Source organism: Oncorhynchus kisutch, linkage group LG2, assembly GCF_002021735.2.
Source record: "Oncorhynchus kisutch isolate 150728-3 linkage group LG2, Okis_V2, whole genome shotgun sequence".
Classification (NCBI taxonomy): Eukaryota; Metazoa; Chordata; class Actinopteri; order Salmoniformes; family Salmonidae; genus Oncorhynchus; species Oncorhynchus kisutch.
Genome location: NC_034175.2, coordinates 60257698 through 60276246, shown reverse-complemented (window position 1 = coordinate 60276246; position 18549 = coordinate 60257698). Strand labels below are relative to the sequence as shown.

General features: G+C 42.4%; 1 protein-coding gene across 5 annotated transcripts in view; it reads left to right on the top strand.

The window, feature by feature from the left end:
• The window catches only part of LOC109869372 (mannosyl-oligosaccharide 1,2-alpha-mannosidase IB), a 146119-nt gene that overhangs the window by 13258 nt on the left and 114312 nt on the right, over window positions 1-18549 (top strand). For all 5 annotated transcript variants that reach the window (XM_020459463.2, XM_031799179.1, XM_020459500.2 and 2 more), the window contains one exon: window positions 12576-12831. In XM_020459463.2, coding sequence (XP_020315052.1) covers window positions 12576-12831 — 256 coding nt within the window. The remainder of the gene's footprint in view (window positions 1-12575; window positions 12832-18549) is intronic.

Genomic DNA, 18549 nt, shown 5'->3' with positions numbered 1-18549 from the left:
TGACGAGCTTCTTTGAGAGAGAGACTTGTTTGTGTGTCTGACTGTAACACAATGCTCTCTAAAACACAATGGCTGGCAGGGACAGCACTTAAGCCGAGTGGCATCACTTGCCAGCCAACTGACCGGAGCTGCAATTACTCTTGTCAATTCAGGAAACGAGTTCAAACTGAGAGGCCCAGTGAATTAGAAACCATATCCAATCTCTATGGCCTTCAATTCAGGACCTTAGAGATTGAAGTGGAATTGACCCCAGCGGTTGTTGGCAACTGGTGTCGTAATTAGTACATGCTGATGAGTAAATTTAAATTGGGGCTCCAGCAGAGGTTTGTGATTCAGCACCTTATCTAAAACCCACAATGTCCCATTTTGTTTTTCAGTTGACTGGTCTTGCTGTGTAGAGCACCATTTTGTAGCAGCCCACCCCATATTCATCTAGCCTCAAGCTTGATGATTGATAATTGAATCATGAGTGTTACTACTTCTGGGCTAGAGTAATTGTACAGCCCTGTTGGTCCCCAGGATTGTAGCGCTGAGGAACGCTGTTAAGAGGCATTAGTCACACAGGGATATAGGTCATGATGCTGTGATGAGGCCATACAGCCAGGGGCTCAGGTGACCAGATGGAACAATGGCTGAGCAGCCAGGGAAAGTATGTCATTACACACCCCCTGAATGCCGAGCTTGGAGTGCTGTCGTCCGTTATACCACCGCTCGCTTCAGGCATGCCAAGTGGGTCATGGGAAGTCTGGGATGGGAAGTCTATGGCCAGCAGCGGCTTATATGAACACAAGACAAAGGAGGAGAGGAAGGTGGAGGAGGAAGACGGAACAATTGTACTCAGCATGTATTTTATTCACTATCTGTCAGACCTCTCCACTTAAAGGTGAAGTAAAGCTAGACTTGTGTGCATCACTTGATCGATACCATGAGGCTATTGTTCCCAGGAGAGCCCTTCTCTCTGAGAGCAGTTTTGATACAGAGCAAACAAATGCACAGACTTAGGCCTATGCCAATGGGTTTCACCAGAGAGGGACTGCTTTCACTGACTACAGAGATGGGACATTTTAGCTCAACTTCGGTTGAGGGTTTTGTTCAATTCTGTGCTCCTGATTTATAAACCCATTATGTTCTCTTTACCTTGTTTGAGACACTGAAGTGGACTTGATAACCTTGAACAATGGACATGATCTATTCTGCAGTGCGCCTCTTGGTATTTAGCACACACTTCTTCCACCTGCTTGCCATTCATCTATTCCTCTTAAAGAGGGGAAACAATTCCAAATGAGCAGAGCACAGGTGTGATTTTCCCAAGCAAATGACTGATTCTCAAAGTAAACACTATCAGTAACCAGCGACGATGGCTGCACTGTGAAGACCCTGGCGTAATGAGAGGGGGAGATGGAGGGAGAAACTCTGTGAATCAGCCATCAAACCCTCCAAGCCACCAGACGTAATTAATTCTGTGGAGCGGGAGGTTTTAAGCAGAGCAGGAGATCAATGGATGAAGTAATTTCCGTGGGTGAGACACCTGTGTGCAGGGGAAGCGTTTCATTGCATTACATTATTCATGTCAACCCCCAAAACAGCATCTATGCGTTTGCAAATCCTCTACCGTCTTTTACTCTCTACTTCCCGCTCTCCCTCTGTTGCTTTCTGGTTCTAGTGTCAATACTAGGTAGCTAATCCAACACTCTGCTGTTCCTTAAATCCCTGGTGTTAATTCTCTTTCCGCTACCTTGTAAATAGTCAAGAGGAAAATGGAGGTAAAAAGGCAAAGGCTTACGCATTCCTCCCTAATCCTCATTTTAAAGAGCATATGCCTGGGCCAGAACTGGAGATGAGTAACTCTAAACCCACTGTCCATCCGGGCTGATGTCATCAGGGCCCACACAGATGGAAGGATGGAACACGACCGAACAGAGAACTGTGGGAGGATGGCGGAAAGCAGGAGAGACAGTTTTATATGAAGGCTTTATTGTTTCATGTGTTCATTTAATCTTACAGGCTACACATTCACAGTTAAAAGCTGAATTGCAGTATAGGCCTACTGATAAAGACAAAAATCAAACTAGACATGACAATTGGGTAGATTAACAAAACAATGAAATTGATGGTGATGAAGCCAGCTTTGGACAATTTCTTCACAATGAGACTGGTGCTTTTGAGAACCCAGTGGAGATGGATGATTTGATGGTAGTGATGCAGTTGGTTTGCTGGCCCTGATGTCCTCATCCTCTCTGTAGCCTGCCTGTGATGCCAGGTGATAGAGTTCCCTTGCTGGCCCTGATGTCGTCCTCAGCTCAACCTCTCTGTAGCCTGGACTTAGTAGTCCTCCACAACTAATGTGTAGCACAGATCAGTCCATAGCATTAGTCATCCTCACTACAAGCTCTTTGCCATTTCCACAATGCAGTCAGGTGTCATTGATCAAGGAGCCGGTGCATCTTTTTAAATGCTAACTTTAGTCATCAGCTAGCGATCAAGCTACCCAAACCAAACAAGCAGACTTGCCATAAATTTTTCAGCTCTATGGATAAAAACCAACCAAACATATCGAAACCAAATCTTCATGACTTATTAAAAACAAAAAGCTAATTTAAACACTATCATCTAAAATATGTGCAGAGTTATTTTGTTTTGGCTGAGTTGTGGCGCCATGGCAGTTATTATTAGGGTTGCCAAATGTCCCGTATTAGCTGGGCTGTCCCTGATATTGGGCTAAATTGGTTTGTCCCATACGGGACCTCCCTTGTCCCGTATATTCATCCAATCACAGCAAACAATGGGATGCAAAAAAAGACGTGGGTTAAACCCGTCAGTGGTGACTCTGCAAAAGCTTTCTGTACTTTATGCCATTGGGAATTCTCAATTGGCCATTGATAGGAGAATGACTTAACTCAGCATGCATCCACAGAAATGCACAAGAAGGCCACGCTAGTTAAAGGTGCAAGCAATATCGGTGCATTCATCGTGATAACTTTGCTTTGGAAAATGATAATCGCGGCAAATGAAGCCTCGTGTACCATACAGTTAAACATGGACTCGGCTACAACAGCACAGACTGTCTTGTTAAGCTCAAAGGTGCCTTGTTTCATGACTCAAATGTTGGGAAGAACGAAAGCTGAGATGATTCCAATGAATGTTTTAGGACCAAATACTGTGCTGGATATTTTGGATGATCTGTCCCCGACCGAAGGTGAGCCCGTGTATTTCTCAGTTGCCAGTGATGCCTCCAACAAGAGAAATAGAAAAATGTTTCCAGTGTGTGTGAGATATTTCTCTGTGATGGAGTGCAGTGCAAGTTACTGGACTTTTTATGAAGACGGTGATGAAACTGCAAATGGCACTCATCAAGCTCTGATGAACTGTCTGGAAAAGCATGAATTGGATATTAGACACATCACAGCCTATACAGCAGATAATACCAATGTCAACTTTGGAAAACACCTCTCTGTTTACCAGTTATTGAGCAATGCCAACAATCGCATTCTGAAAGCTAATTGCCCAGCTCACATAGCTCATAATGCCTGAGATGAGCTGTCAGTGGATATTAAGACAATTGTTTTAAAGCTCTACAGCCACTTCTCAGTATCTGCTTCCCGAAGAGAGGAACTGCTTGCATTTTTTTGCCTTTGTTGACATTGAAATTCTGCAACATCTTTGCACACAATGGCGCTCTCTTCATCCAACTGTCGATCGTCTCCTGCATAGCTGGCCAGCTCTTACTTCGTACTTCAGGTCCCTTGGGGAGACTTGTCCTGTGGCGCTGAAGAGTATTTTTGAGTATGAAGAAAAAAAGGAAGCTGCTGAGATTTATCTGTGCTTTTTCCACAACGTGGGGTGTGTATTTGACCAACTCGTGAAAAAGCTGGAGGAAACAACGCTCTGCGTCACAGATGTTTACGAGTAAGTCCAACATTTCAAAATGAATATTCTTCAGCGACAACAGAAGAGCTTTTTGGATACCAGACCAAGCAGCTGATGGACAAACAATTGTTAGCACAAAGGTCCAAGCAGCAACGGGACTTTGAGGGTCTATGACACTGTCATTACATACATTGACAAGTGGTTTGATTTCTCACCAGAACATGTAATGGTGAAACTGATCGGCCTCTCATTTGTCCTCAGTGTGCCAGGCTCAAATGCCTTTTGTGGAGAGGACCTTCTCTCTGATGACCATTTCTAATGGTCAGACTCAAGAAACGGATGCAGCACAGAGTCTCTGTGACAGAGCTGATAAAAAATGAACGTCAAATATCTGTGAACAGTGACTTCTCATGTAAGGACTTCTCTCTGGCTATGCAAAAGGACAAAGGACTGCTTGAGTCAAGAGCAGCAAAAAATATCCATGGAAAAAGTAGACTCGTGCCCCTTTTATCCTCTTTTGCATTTTCTTTTTTTTTTTCTCTCTTGCGGTAAAGGTCCAAATTGTGATGTCTTTGATTTATTTTGAGGATTATTCACATAAGTTTACATAATGATAGTTTTAGTACAGCTATAGACTAAATGGAATATAAAAACGTTTTGCCTTTCCAATTGACTAAGAATATGATATACACTGTATTTATTCACACAACACCATACCCACACCACCGTGCACTGGCACGCCACCTTTTCTCCCTTTATTTGTTAGTGAGAAAGTTGGCAACCCTAGTTATTATGGGGATGGGAGGGGGCAGGATATGGGGATTGGGGTATGGAGTCGGACACATTGTTATATTGGAGACTGTTTTCTTTGTCTAGTCACACAATGTTTTCACAGCATTGCTAAATTGCTTTTTGGGACACACAGCATCACTTACAATGGCAGGGAATGATAGCTAGAGACTTCCATCAACTTGAGTACCTTAAATATTTTGAATTGTGCTCCTAACTTTGTGCCAATATTCTTCAACTTCGGTGCACATGTGCTCCTTGTACTTAAAATGTTTTATTTTTATTTTTTTAAGTCCGTGTAGAGCCCTGCCCATGTTCTCATCTCCAGCTCCTCTGCTAAACGTGAAACCTCAGCCTCCCAAGATAAAAACCTCTCTTCCCCTGGCTGTATTTCTTATCCCTGAGAATGAGCTCTGATCTAAGCCTCATGGCCATTCTGAATAGTACCATGGTGAAGGCTATCTCTGTGGGGAAGCTAAGGCAGTCTGCTGCTCTCCACAGTGAGTCATTCTGCCCGGAGTGCCTGGACCAAAAGCCTCGGGATAGGCAGCGAGTGCCAGGGAGCACCGGGGAATGAAGCATCCCTCTGAAAAAGGGTTTGATCCTTGTACCTCATATGTAGCCACCGCGTCTGCGCCTATATTTTAGATGAGTGTGTGTCAGGGTTTTCATTTGGCAACATTTTTATTTACCGGACATTTGAGAAATATAACGGCCCCATTTGCATTGAGTCCGAAACCTAATTAGTGCGTCAACCCACAGTGCTCAGAATGACAAATCACGTTTAGAATATGGTAATTCATATTAACAACATGCAACCATGTGTGGTCCTTCTTACCGAATTCAGATGTGCACTTTGAACATGATAGAATAACTGTCCGCATTTTACTTTTCCTCAGCTAAGAAGATAAGTAACGAATGCATAAATCACTAGTCTGTCAATTTACTATGGTAGAAAAGTTTAGGCTACCTATTCTGTTTGTCATCTCTTGTCGAGAAAGAAATAGCCTATTCCAAACAGACTCTGGGACAGTTGTGGGACGATAGATCTGAAATTCATACAACCAGTACGCCTAGGCTACATAACTGATGCAACAGGCGTTTAGCTTAATGCTGAGAAACTATTTATTAATGAGCGCAGCAATGTGCACAAGACTGTCGGCTACGGCAAATGTTCGTTCCATAATGCAATTAGCAAGAAAATGCCATTGTCACAAGTGCACTGCACTGCACATGTTACCGGTTCCATGTGACGGAGATTACATTACATGTGCCATCCCGGAATATATATGGTATGACCGGTAGTGTAAACACGGGGCGCTATTTGTTTTTTCAAATGTAATAAAATCCCCAAAAACATCCCATACCGAAATGCAAACAAGTACCAAGGACTTCTCATAGCGAAGGCTAGGTAAATGCTAATTTACTACTAGGACTAGGACAGACAACCCAGCTCATAAAGTTGTGCAAGTATCTCAAAACGCAGTTTGCAGCATGCTCAAAACAAATATTAGGCAGCAGAAATCTTGTCTCTGCTGTTGTTACCAAGAAGCTTGATCTTGCTAGCTAGCGTTAGCCACTTTAATGACATTAGCAAGTTAGCAAAACCAAGCTGGGAAGAATTTATTTGGCGGAGCTTAGTTAACTTAATAGTTTATGTTACAGTGGTAAAGTGCTTAAGTAAAAATATCTCAAACTACTTTAGTACTTTAAAGTATCTGTACTTTACTATTTATATTTGCCAACTTTTACTTCGCTACATTCCTAAAGAAAATAATGTACTTTTTACTCCACACATTTTCCCTGACACCCAAAAGTACTCTTTACATTTTGAATGCTTAGCAGGACAGAGAAGTTGTCCAATTCATGCTCTTATCAAGAGAACATCCCTGGTCATCACTACTGCCTCTGATCTGGCAGACTCACTAAGCACATGCTTCGTTTGTAAATTATGTCTGAGTGTACCCCTGTCTATCCGTAAAAATAAAAAATGGTGCCGTCTGGTTTACTTAACCTGTTTGGGGTATGGGGCAGCATTTTCACTTTTGGATAAATAGCGTGCCCAAACTGAACTGCCTCCTACTCTGTCTCAGATGCTAATATATGCATATTATTATTAGTATTGGATAGAAAACACTCTGAAGTTTCTAAAACTGTTTGAATGATGTCTGTGAGTATAACAGAACTCATATGGCAGGCGAAAACCTGTGACAAATCCAACCAGGAAGTGGGATATCTAAGGTTTGTAATTTTTCAATGCTTGGCCTACCGAATACACAGTGTCTATGGAGTCAGGTTGCACTTCCTACGGCTTCCACTAGATGTCAACTGTCTTTAGAAACCTGAATGAGGATTCTACTATAAAGGAGGGGCTCATGAGATCTCTGAGTCAGTGGTCTGGCAGAGTGCCTTGGTCTCATGACGCGTGCTCCCGACAGAGTTACCTCTCGTTCCAGTGCTTTTCTTCAGACATAGGAATTCTCCGGTTGGAACATTACTTATGTTTTATGTTAAACATCTGAACGATTGATTCCATACATCGTTTGACATGTTTCTAAAGGACTGTAACGGAACTTTTTGAGTTTTTGATTATTATTTATTAGATAATTTATCTTTCCTGCAGTTCCTACCGCTTCCACTGGATGTCACCAGTTTGTAGAAATTGGTTGAGGTTTTTCCTTTGTGTAATGAAGTACCATAGCTCAGAATGAACGTCACTTCATGTGTACCTTTTGATAGAGGCGCGTAAACCAGAAAAGTAGTGTCAGTTTGTTTTGCTCCTGTATTGAACACAGATCATCCCGTCTTCAATTTGATCGATTATATACGTTTAGAAATACCTAAAGTTGTATTACAAAAGTAGTTTGAAATGTTTTGGCAAAGTTTAAATGGACATTATGGATATATATCGACGGAATTAATCGAACAAAAGGACCATTTGTGACGCAAAAAATATTTTTGCTTTTGTTACTTAAATATTTCAAAACAAATCATTTTTGACTTCTACTCAAGTAGTATTTTCCTGGGTGACTTTTACTTGTGCCATTTTCTATTAAGGTGTCTTTTACTTAAGTATGACAATTGGGTACTTTTTCCACATGTGTTAGTACCAGTCAAGTTTGGACACCTACTCGTTCAGTTTATTTCTTTTTACTTTTTTCTACATTGTAGAATAATAGTGAAGACATCAAAACTATGAAATAACACGTAGTAACCAAAAAAGTGTTAAACAAATCAAAATATATTTGAGATTCTTCAAAGTAGCCACCCTTTGCCTTGATGGCAGCTTTGCGCACTCTTGGCATTCTCTCTACCATCTTCACCTGGAATGCTTTTCCAACCGTTTTGAAGGAGTTCCCACATATGCTGTTGGCTGCTTTTCCTTCTCTCTGCAGTCCAGCTCACCCCAAACAGTTTCAATTTGGTTGAGGTCGGGGGATTGTGGAGACCAGGTCATCTGACGCAGCACTCAATCACTCTCCTTGGTCAAATAGCTCTTTCACAGCCTGGAGGAGTCTTTTGGGTCATTGTCCTGTTGAAAAACAAATGATTTTCCCACTAAGCGCTAACCAGATGAGATGGTGTATAGCTGCAGAATGCTGTGGTAGCCATGCTGGTTAAGTGTGCCTTGAATTCTAAATAAATCACTGACAGTGTCACCAGCAAAGCACCATCACACCACCACCTCCATGCTTCTGGGTCATCCGTTCACCTACTCTGCGTCTCACAAGACACGCGATTGGAACCAAAATTCTCAAATTTGGACTCATCAGACCAAAGGACAGATTTCCACCTGTCTAATGTCCATTGCTCGTGTTTCTTGGCCCAAGCAAGTCTCTTATTATTGGTTTCCTTTTTAGTAGTGGTTTCTTTGCAACAATTTGACCATGAAGGCCTGATATCACACAGCCTCTGAACAGTTGATGTGTCTGTTACTTGAACTCTGAACCATTTATTTGGGCAGCAATCTGAGGTGCAGTTAACTCATCCTCTGCAGCAGAGGTAACTCTGCGGCTTCCTTTTCTGTGGCGGTTCTCAGAGCCAGTTTCATCATAGCACTTGATGGTTTTTGCGACCACTTGAAGAAAGGTTCAAAATTCTTGAAATGTTCATTATTGACTGACCATGTCTAAAAGTAAGGATGGACTATCATCTGTTTGCTTATTTTAGCTGTTCTTGCCATAATATGGACTTAGCACTATTTGGTAAAATACCATCTTCTGTATACCACCCCTACCTTGTCACAACACAACTGATTGGCTCAAACACATTAAGAAGGAAAGAAATTCCACAAATTATAGTTTTAACAAGGCACGACCGGTTAACCTTTCTAGCGCAGGCGTTTCACACACTAACAAGTCCAATACAGCAAATGAAAGATAAACATCTTGGTAATCTACCCACCGTGTCCGATTTTTCAAAACTGCTTTACAGCGAAAGCACAACATGATTGTTAGGTCATAGCCAAGTCAAAAAAACACAGCCATTTTTCCAGCCAAAGATAAGTCACAAAAAGCAGAAATATGGATACATTTAATCAATAACCTTTGATCTTCATCACAAGGCACTCCCAGGAATCCCAGTTTGACAGCAAATGACTGATTTGTTCCATAAAGTCTATCATTTATGTCCAAATAGCCCCTTGTTGTTAGCGTGTTCAGCCCACTAATTCATCTTCATGAGGCGCAAGCACTTCATCCAGACAAAAACTCAAAGTTCCGTTAGTCCTTTAGAAACATGTCAAACGATGTATGGAATCAATCGTTCAGATGTTTAACATAAAACATAAGTAATGTTCCAACCGGAGAATTCCTATGTCTGAAGAAAAGCACTGGAACGAGAGGTAACTCTGTCGGGAGCACGCGTCATGAGACCAAGGCACTCTGCCAGACCACTGACTCAGAGATCTCATGAGCCCCTCCTTTATAGTAGAATCCTCATTCAGGTTTCTAAAGACAGTTGACATCTAGTGGAATACGTAGGAAGTGCAACCTGACTCCATAGACACTGTGTATTCGGTAGGCCAAGCATTGAAAAATTACAAACCTTAGAAATCCCACTTCCTGGTTGGATTTGTCACAGGTTTTCGCCTGCCATATGAGTTCTGTTATACTCACAGACATCATTCAAACAGTTTTAGAATTTTCAGAGTGTTTTCTATCCAATACTAATAATAATATGCATATATTAGCATCTGGGACAGAGTAGGAGGCAGTTCACTCTGGGCATGCTATTCATCCAAAAGTGAAACATGCTGCCCCCTATCCCAAAAAGGTTAATTGAAATGCATTCCAGGTGACTACCCCATGAAGCTGGTTGAGAGAATGTAAAGAGTGTGCAAATCTGTCATCAAGGCAAAGGGTGGTTACTTTGAAGCGTCTCAAATATAAAAATCTAATTAACAAGGTTGGAAAGTGACGGAAGATGAGGCTGATGTTCAAGAGGTGGACATTGAGGAGGTCCAGGGAGAAGACATGGAAGCCTGAGAGGAAGACAACCAAAGCTTTAGTTTCTAGACTATCATTTTACAGATGTATGTTGAAAGTTTCTGGGAGATGCGATGGATCATTCAATATTTCCTTTCTTTTGTTGTTCAGTGAAATCATCCCATGTGAAGAGTCAACTCATTTAATAAAATTTAAATTTAATTAAACCCTCATGGGGACTAACAAACTACATAATAATGTGACAGATGAAATTAACTTATTGTTCTTTATATCCTAACGTGTTTCTCAAGTTCACTGCAGGTATTTACTTCAATGTTGCTACAAATATTCAAAGGTATAAAAAATAAATAAAAGAAAAGTAATTGACGGTATTGAAAAACCATCCCATGGCTTAGTAGTAATTACATCGTGGTGCAGTCTTGACAATCTTTTCTCATAGACCGACTGCAAGTGTTCTAGCATTACCATGGTTACACCCTGCTGCTTCCGTTTTGCCAGTCATTGTTTCCATGGTTAATATTATTTTCCGAGATATGGCAGTGTTCTGCCTTTTACCGTTGCTGATGATGGCTTTTGACTGACAGACAGCACCAAATGTTCCTGTAACAATAGAATATGAGATGCCATTGGAAGAGGCTAATGAAAGCAGGAAGTGACTATGATGATGCACATGACTGCAGGCAGTAATCAGGAAGGTGGATGCAATTTCTCTTGTCTGCTGAAGGGAACAGGAACGTTAGCCGAGGCAGGCTTGATTGCTGGGGCCTGGGCTCATGTCTTCGTCATCATAATTGAGTCAGATGTTGACTCCGCCCATTAGCCCCGGGGCTGTATAGTAATGCCGTATTATTGGTGTTTCATGTTGTCATCCTGGCCTTTCCGTCTCACTAGGAGCCGTTATAGCAAGGTGTGGGCTGAAAACACTATCTCATTACACGCTGCCGTGCCCCACACACCGGTAAACACTCATGACCGCTAAGCGCTTCAGTCAGTCTGCACATTATAACCCACTAAATACCATATTTGAATGCATGTTTGCGAGGGCATACTTATCGATGCGTATGACTCCAGCCCTCTGGTGGGTTATAGTGTGTCTATCCGGACTGAGTCAGTTCTAATCACACACAAACCTCATCACTGTGTAAACACATTTCCTATCAATTAGTATGGAGACCGACACGCACATCGACAAATGTTCTGAAGCCCGGGTTAATGTAAGTAGTGTGGTGCTGTTATTTTGGCCCTGGGGTGTGGATAGGCCCACATCAGGGAACCGTATGGTTATGAAATAAAACGGAGGATCACTGTCTATGCTGGGAGCCAGTCCACTTTGAATGAATGAAGGGTAATTCATCTAAAATGCCTGTCTGTCTTCGTGAGTTAATGTCGCTTCATGTTCAATCCCATGTCTGCATTAGCCGTGCAACACGGGGATACGGCCTCTGCAGAAGTCAGGGCATTCATGCTTCTTGCACTTTGTAGAGCTGTTGTGAAGGAAGATGTCAAGGAAGTGAGTGTGTTTATACAGGACCTCCCGCCCCCACCTACCGTCAACCAATCATGTCAATGGGGCGGCAGAGTAGCCTAGTCGTTAGAGCGTTGGACTAGTAACCGGAAGGTTGCAAGTTCAAACCCCGAGCTGATAAGGTACAAACCTGTTGTTCTGCCCCTGAACAGGTAGTTAACCCACTGTTCCTAGGCTGTCATTGAAAATAAGAATTTGTTCTTAACTGACTTGCCTAGTTAAATAAAGGTAAAATAAATAAAAAATGCAGAGCTATAATGAGCCCTCTGCATTGTTAAAACATTTGGGAGGCGCAAAATGGGGGCCTGGGGGCTCATCATAGGTGAAGTGAGCCGTGATGGCGGATCTCATCAGAGCACGTCTCCGTATCCACCTGACCCCTTTTTTTGGCTGTGTTTCATCTCGCTCTCTCCTCTCAATTTCATGCTTTCTTTTATCGCTGTACTGCTAGAGATGTTGGCTCTCTGTCTGTGCCTACAGCTCAGGCTGTACTGTGTGTTTTTGTCTGTGTGGCAGTTGCTCTTATGCACTTTGACTCACGGCTGGCTTTTATCTGTCCTGTTCTCTCCCTCTCTCTTACACATGCAAGTCCCCTGCTCTGTCAGGGTTTAGCCCTCCAGATCACAGCCCGCATCTCCAGGGCCCTTACAGCTGAGAACTGGTAGAGGTGTTTTATAATTTCTAACATATCTAGTATATTATAGAACTGCAAGAGAAACGGATTTAAGAGGACTTTTTTTTTGTGTCAAGGCTTTTGATTCCTTTGTATTTATTTTTCCACAGTAGGCTGAATATGGCCTTAGGGAATAAGCCTTGACATGTGGCCTAAATCTTCACTTTGTTATACAATGTTGAACCTATATGTAATATTTCAAGCTGTTTGGTTTGATGTCATTTACTTCCTGGTTGTGTTGTAACCTGTGAGCTGACTTCCTGTTTCTCTTTAGGGAGGAGGAGGAGAGCTTGCGGGATAAGATCCGAGCGGACCACGAGCGGGCGTTGCAGGAAGCCAAGGAGAAGCTGAGAAAGTCCCGGGACGAGCTGCGGGCTGAGATCCAGACTGAGAAGAGCAAGGTGCTGGAGGACCTGAAGAAGGAAGGGCCCAAGCCGTTACCACCGGTCCCCATGCCCAAGGTGGTGGGGGTCAACGATGGAGACCCCGGGGAGCCCGACATCAAGGAGAAACGAGACAAGATCAGAGAGGTGAGAGCGAGAAGGGTCTTGGGGTGGTAACTAAGAGTCTCTGAGACGTCGTTGTCTTTTACCTGCCCCTATTTTTCAGCTATGTCCTGTGTCTCGATCTGATCGTTCAGTTGCTATTTCTGAGGTGCTAAGTGGAGACAGTCAGAGCCAACCTGAGACCGCTTTCCTTTCCCCCATCCATCCATTCTCCGAGATAATTACCTTGTTTAATCCCTTTCTGAACACTTACTGCGGCACAGGGCCAGCCCATTCACTCTAAACCTGCCTTTGTCTTCCAACCTGCCTTTTGTTCCCACATAATTATCATTCAAAGTATGCTGCCATAAACTCCCAAATGAGGAGCGCTAATAGCTATACGGTGGCCACCCGATTGCTTTGTGACTGTGAGCACAAGTCATATCTCTATAGAACACGGGCCGACTGTCATCAACGATAATGTTTTAATCACGAGGCTGGCTATTTGTGTCGCACTGTTGCAAAATGTTGTATTTTTTTACTTGCATGTTTTGCAGTCATGACTTGTTTAATAGAATGAAAATGAGGCACACCATCTGTCCAACCAATAACATCACTGTATACTGTACGTCCCTGCTCTGTGTTTACTTGGTAATGTAGCGAGCCACTAGCCAGGTCAGTGCCCTGTGATCACCAACAACCTATAGGGAGGACTTCAGAGACCTGGCCGTGTGGTGCCATGACAACAACCTCATTGTGAGCAAGACAAGGTAGCTGATTGTGGACTACAGGAAAAGACGGGCCTAACAGGCCCCCATTAACATCGACTGGGCTGTAGTGGAGTGGGTTGAGAGTTTCATGTTCCTTGGTGTCCACATCACCAATGAACTAACATGGTCCAAACACACCAGGACAGTCGTGAAGAGGGCACAACAACTCCTTTTCCCCCTCAGGAGACGGAAAGATTTGGCATGGGTCCCCAGATCCTCAAAATGTTCTACAGCTGCACCATCGAGAGCATCCTGACTCGTTCCATCACCGCCTGGTATGGCAACTGCTCGGCATCTGACCGTAAGGCGCTACAGAGGGTAGTGCAAACGGCCCAGTACATCACTCGGGCCAAGCTTCCTGACATCCAGGACCTATATAATAGGCAGTGTCAGAGGAAAGCCCATAAAATTGTCAGACTCCAGTCACCCAAGTCATAGTCTGTTTTCTCTTCTACCGTACAGCAAACGGTACAGGAACGCCAAGTCTAGGACCAAAAGGCTCCTCAACAGCTTCTTACCCCCAAGCTGAACAATTAATAAAATGTCCACTGGATTATTTATTTAGTGTACAAGTTATCTCGATTAACCTGTACCCCCGCACATTGACCCTGTATATAGCCTCGTTATTGTTATTTTATTCTGTTACTTTTAATAATTTTTTACTTATTTTATTGGGTAAATATTTTAACTTCTTGAACTGCACTGTTGGTTAAGGGTTTGTAAGTAACAGTTAGGTCTACACCTGTTGTATTTGGCGCATGTGACATTTTGATTTTTGATCCGTGGAGACAGAGATCACTTATGGGTTCATGTAGCTAATCCTCAAAGTAGGGTGCCGATCATGCTGTCATGTCACTGCAGTACTGCAAAATTCTGGTAACGTTTCCAAAATTCCCTGGTTTTCCAGAAATTCTATTTGAATGATTCGTGGATTTCCTGCTTATTCCTCGTAATTCCAGAGATCTTCCAACCAGGATTTCTGGAGAACTGTCAACAGATAATTTTTTTCAACCCTATGTCACTCAGCCTGTCCCTAGATAAGTTCAGTTTCCCACCATATACCAAATCCTCACCACCATATTCATATTTCCTATAGGGACCAGAGCTGACATGCTAGCCCTCCATTAGCTTGAAAAGAGCGCACTATTCCCCTCCACTTTGGTTATGAAAGGGCTGGTCATGCAGCCGTTATGCTTTTGTCATGAGGAAGATGGAGGAGTCCTTTTGAGGGGAGGAAAAAGACAGTACATTTTTGTTGGGGGGGGGGGGGGGGGGTTGTTATTTGATACAGAGGAAAATAGTGGTCTTTGGTTGGTTAGGATTATAGCATTGTGGTGTTTTTAGAAAATATAGGAAAAGACGTGTTGTACTGCATTTATTAGAATTAGTTTGCGTGAATGATTTTGTTACCTAAATTTCTTGACCATAAATTAAGAAAATTATCACAGTTGAGTGAGTGGCTATAATTTCTGCTTGTGTGTTTTAGAGCTCGACCGACTATGGGATTGTTGGATATATTTTTAGAGTGGAACTATTCACCGATAACTGATATCTGCTGATGATAATTATAATAATAGCTGGGGATAAAAAAAAATTTTTTTAAATCTTCTGTATGGATTGTTCTTAAAACAGCCCTACAAAAATACTCAAAGCAGATTTATTAAATTTAAGAAACATTTAATGGATTTGGAAGCTGAGTATTTTTGATAATTGGTTAACTTATTTTTAACAAATGAGGGCGTTGCTGTTTTCTTATGGTCATTTGGTTTATCCCAAAAGTAGATCACATCTGTACAGTTGTGAATGAAACATGATTTATGTAAGTGCATAATTAAATGATAACAGTAGGCAAAAACAACATTCAGATTGCGGAATAATTCAAAATTATTAGGCAAGCTTTGAATTTGTGAACTAAAAGGTTAGGAGCACCACATAAAATGTAGGAGCACCAGAAAGACTAGATTTTCTAATGGAAAAACTTACTCTAGTGAAAGGACTATAAACTGCACTGATTCCAGCAAAAATAAATTCCTAGACTGAAGACTGAGCTGCTTCATGCTAGCCAGCTAGACAACAATGACAGGACACATTTTCAATGTATTAATATTTAGCTACGTTTTCGTTGTTTGCAGGGCTGTAGCCACTGAAATATGGCAGTTGTCACATGAAAGGAAAAACATATCACAACATTTGCTGTTCTGCCTCTAGTGCCAAGTGTTGCCTCAGTGACCGGTACTTGCTATGTGGGATCCTTAATATCCCTACCCCATTGAAGTAAGCATTTTAAAATGGTTATGTTAAGGTTCGGCTTAGGTAAGGGTTATGGTTAGGGTAGGGGTTACGTTTAGGATTTAGGGAGGTGTCCCAAGGATTCCAGATGGCACTAATCCTCAAGTACTCTCATACAGCAAGTTTGCCGAGCACTTGTCATGGAAATGGAGTGGTGTAAAGTGACAACCCATACATCAAAACGTAGCTGCGATGTGCTAGTTTTGAACCTGCTGTTATTTTTGTCTCTGAAAACATATGAGTAACTGGAGGAGTAACCTTCGCAAACAGCAAATATAACACCACATTTTGCAGGCTTCACTAAAGGGCTGTAATGTAAACGTTACCACAGAGTTGAAAGTGCTTAACACCCTACCATGGCACTTCATGTAACAGTACATGGACAGTTCACATTTTATTGAACTGTCAAGCTTCTATATACTCAGCACCGTAGTAACAGTTCACAGTAGTTAACTCTCCTCTCTGACTAGTGTAACTGCATTGGGTGATCGTGTCCAGTCTTGCTGTAGCATGCCATGGCAAATAGGCTAGGGCCATGTAAAGAGCGCCCTCTTCAGCACAAATATTATCTGTCCTTTTCCGTGGATTAAACAGTGATACAGATAATTCCCGTAAACGGCTAATATCGTCCGAACATAATCGGTCAGCCGATAAATTGATCGGGCTCTAGTGTTATTCCCCATGGAGCTGGGTACTGTGACTGTAAAGCCCAGATAAATCAATAGCTAAAGTAGGCCTTTAAAAAAGGGGGGGGATCTAGATGCTGCCTGTACAGAGATGTATGGGCCCATAAAGATAGCATTTAGATGGAGATGTGGAATCTGCGTAGAACTGTTTCCTGAAGCATTCTACCCTGTTCTGAAAGAACTCCCTGGGTTTACCATCGTGCTGTGTTTGGTCAGGACGTGCCGCTTTATTCATTTGTTAGTTTTGAGACCCGTTACTAAGCACTTCCCCGCAACAAACATTGTGGGCGCTGCTCGTTATTTCTCAAAGTTTGTGTGAAAGAGAAACTAATCAATGTTTTTGCGTTTTATGATGATTGAGCTCAGTCAGAACTTGTGGCTAGCATGAGTCCGTTTGACAGCAGTGAGTGATGGCGTGTGGGAATAACAGTGGCTGACAGCATATCATCTGTTGCTGAACAACAGTGCTACAGCGTGTCTCGCGGAGTGATCTTCAAGAGAACTGCACAAAAAAGATCAGGTAAACCGCGAAGCACACGGGCATCTCCCACTCACGCAGCTGCCAAACTGAGCAGAGACAGCTGCTAAGTGGAGAGCGCACTGAACCGAGAGCACAGTTGCACTTGGCCAAATCAATTCCAGTAATGAAATAATTACACGTTGCGACCCACCATTAGCAGGTTGCGACACACACTTTAAGAAAGGCTGCTGTAGACCATCCAAATAACGTGTTACCCAACGTTCCTATAGATTGTTGAGAGCCATTATTTTGTTAACACTAATACAGTATATGCATTATGTTGATTCCTGCTATGAAAGTATCTGCCTGTTTCGCTGCTGGCTCTCACTCCCTCTAACCGCTGTGTGCATAGATGAGGGAGAGATGCATTCTGAAAAGCACAAGCATATGACCCTTCTAGTTAGAGTAGAGTCACAGCTTTCTGTGAGGATGTAATATTTGTCACCTCTTAATATTGAGTTCATATCACCAATTGTGTAGTACAGTTTTGATGCACCTGTGGAGCATGCCTTTTGCAGTGAATATGCCTACATAAAGTATGGGTAACATTGATGGGGGTAGGTGCCACAAAAAAGTTAAACTTATCATGTGGGGCCACAGTGGCTCGTGGGGTCTGCGTATCCACATCCATAATCACACATGCAGTCAGAGCTGGCCATAGCCAATTGGGGGCCCTAAATTAAATTGAGGATTTTACCTCCCCTCAGCTGTGTGTGTGTTAGGTTCTAATTCTCAAAGTAAAAACTCAACGGACATTTATGAAAGTTTTTTACCAAGTTTATTTTGCCCAGAGGGTCAATACAGCCGCATTCAGACAACACATGTTTCCACCACCACAAGTGTATATATTCTCCCAATTTAGGCACTCCTCCTCCTCCTCCTCCTCCTCCAATCCTTACATCTGTTATGGTCCGACAGGAAGACTGAGTGATAGGATAATTAACCATTGTTTCTCCCTTTTTGGGATTGGACCTGACCTCAACCCTCTGGAGGCCTAATCCAAAGACCTCCACCCGTCTCCCCTAACACATTCCAAAGCCATCTGGCTCCAACAGATAACCATTCAATTCTGATGTAAAAAACAGTCTCTTTCACTCCTTATATACTATAATTCTTCATATAACAATGTTCCAAGTTTAACCCAGAATCTATATATACAGTGGGGCAAAAAAGTATTTAGTCAGCCACCATTTGTGCAAGTTCTCCCACTTAAAAAGATGAGCGAGGCCTGTAATTTTCATCATGGGTACACTTCAACTATGACAGACAAAATGAGAAAAAAAATCCAGAAAATCACATTGCAAATAAATTCATTAAAAATCATACAAATTATGGTGGAAAATACGTATTTGGTCACCTACAAACAAGCAAGATTTCTGGCTCTCACAGACCTGTAACTTCTTAAACGTCTCCTCTGTCCTCCACTCGTTACCGGTATTAATGGCACCTGTTTGAACTTGTTATCAGTATAAAAGACACCTGTCCACAACCTCAAACA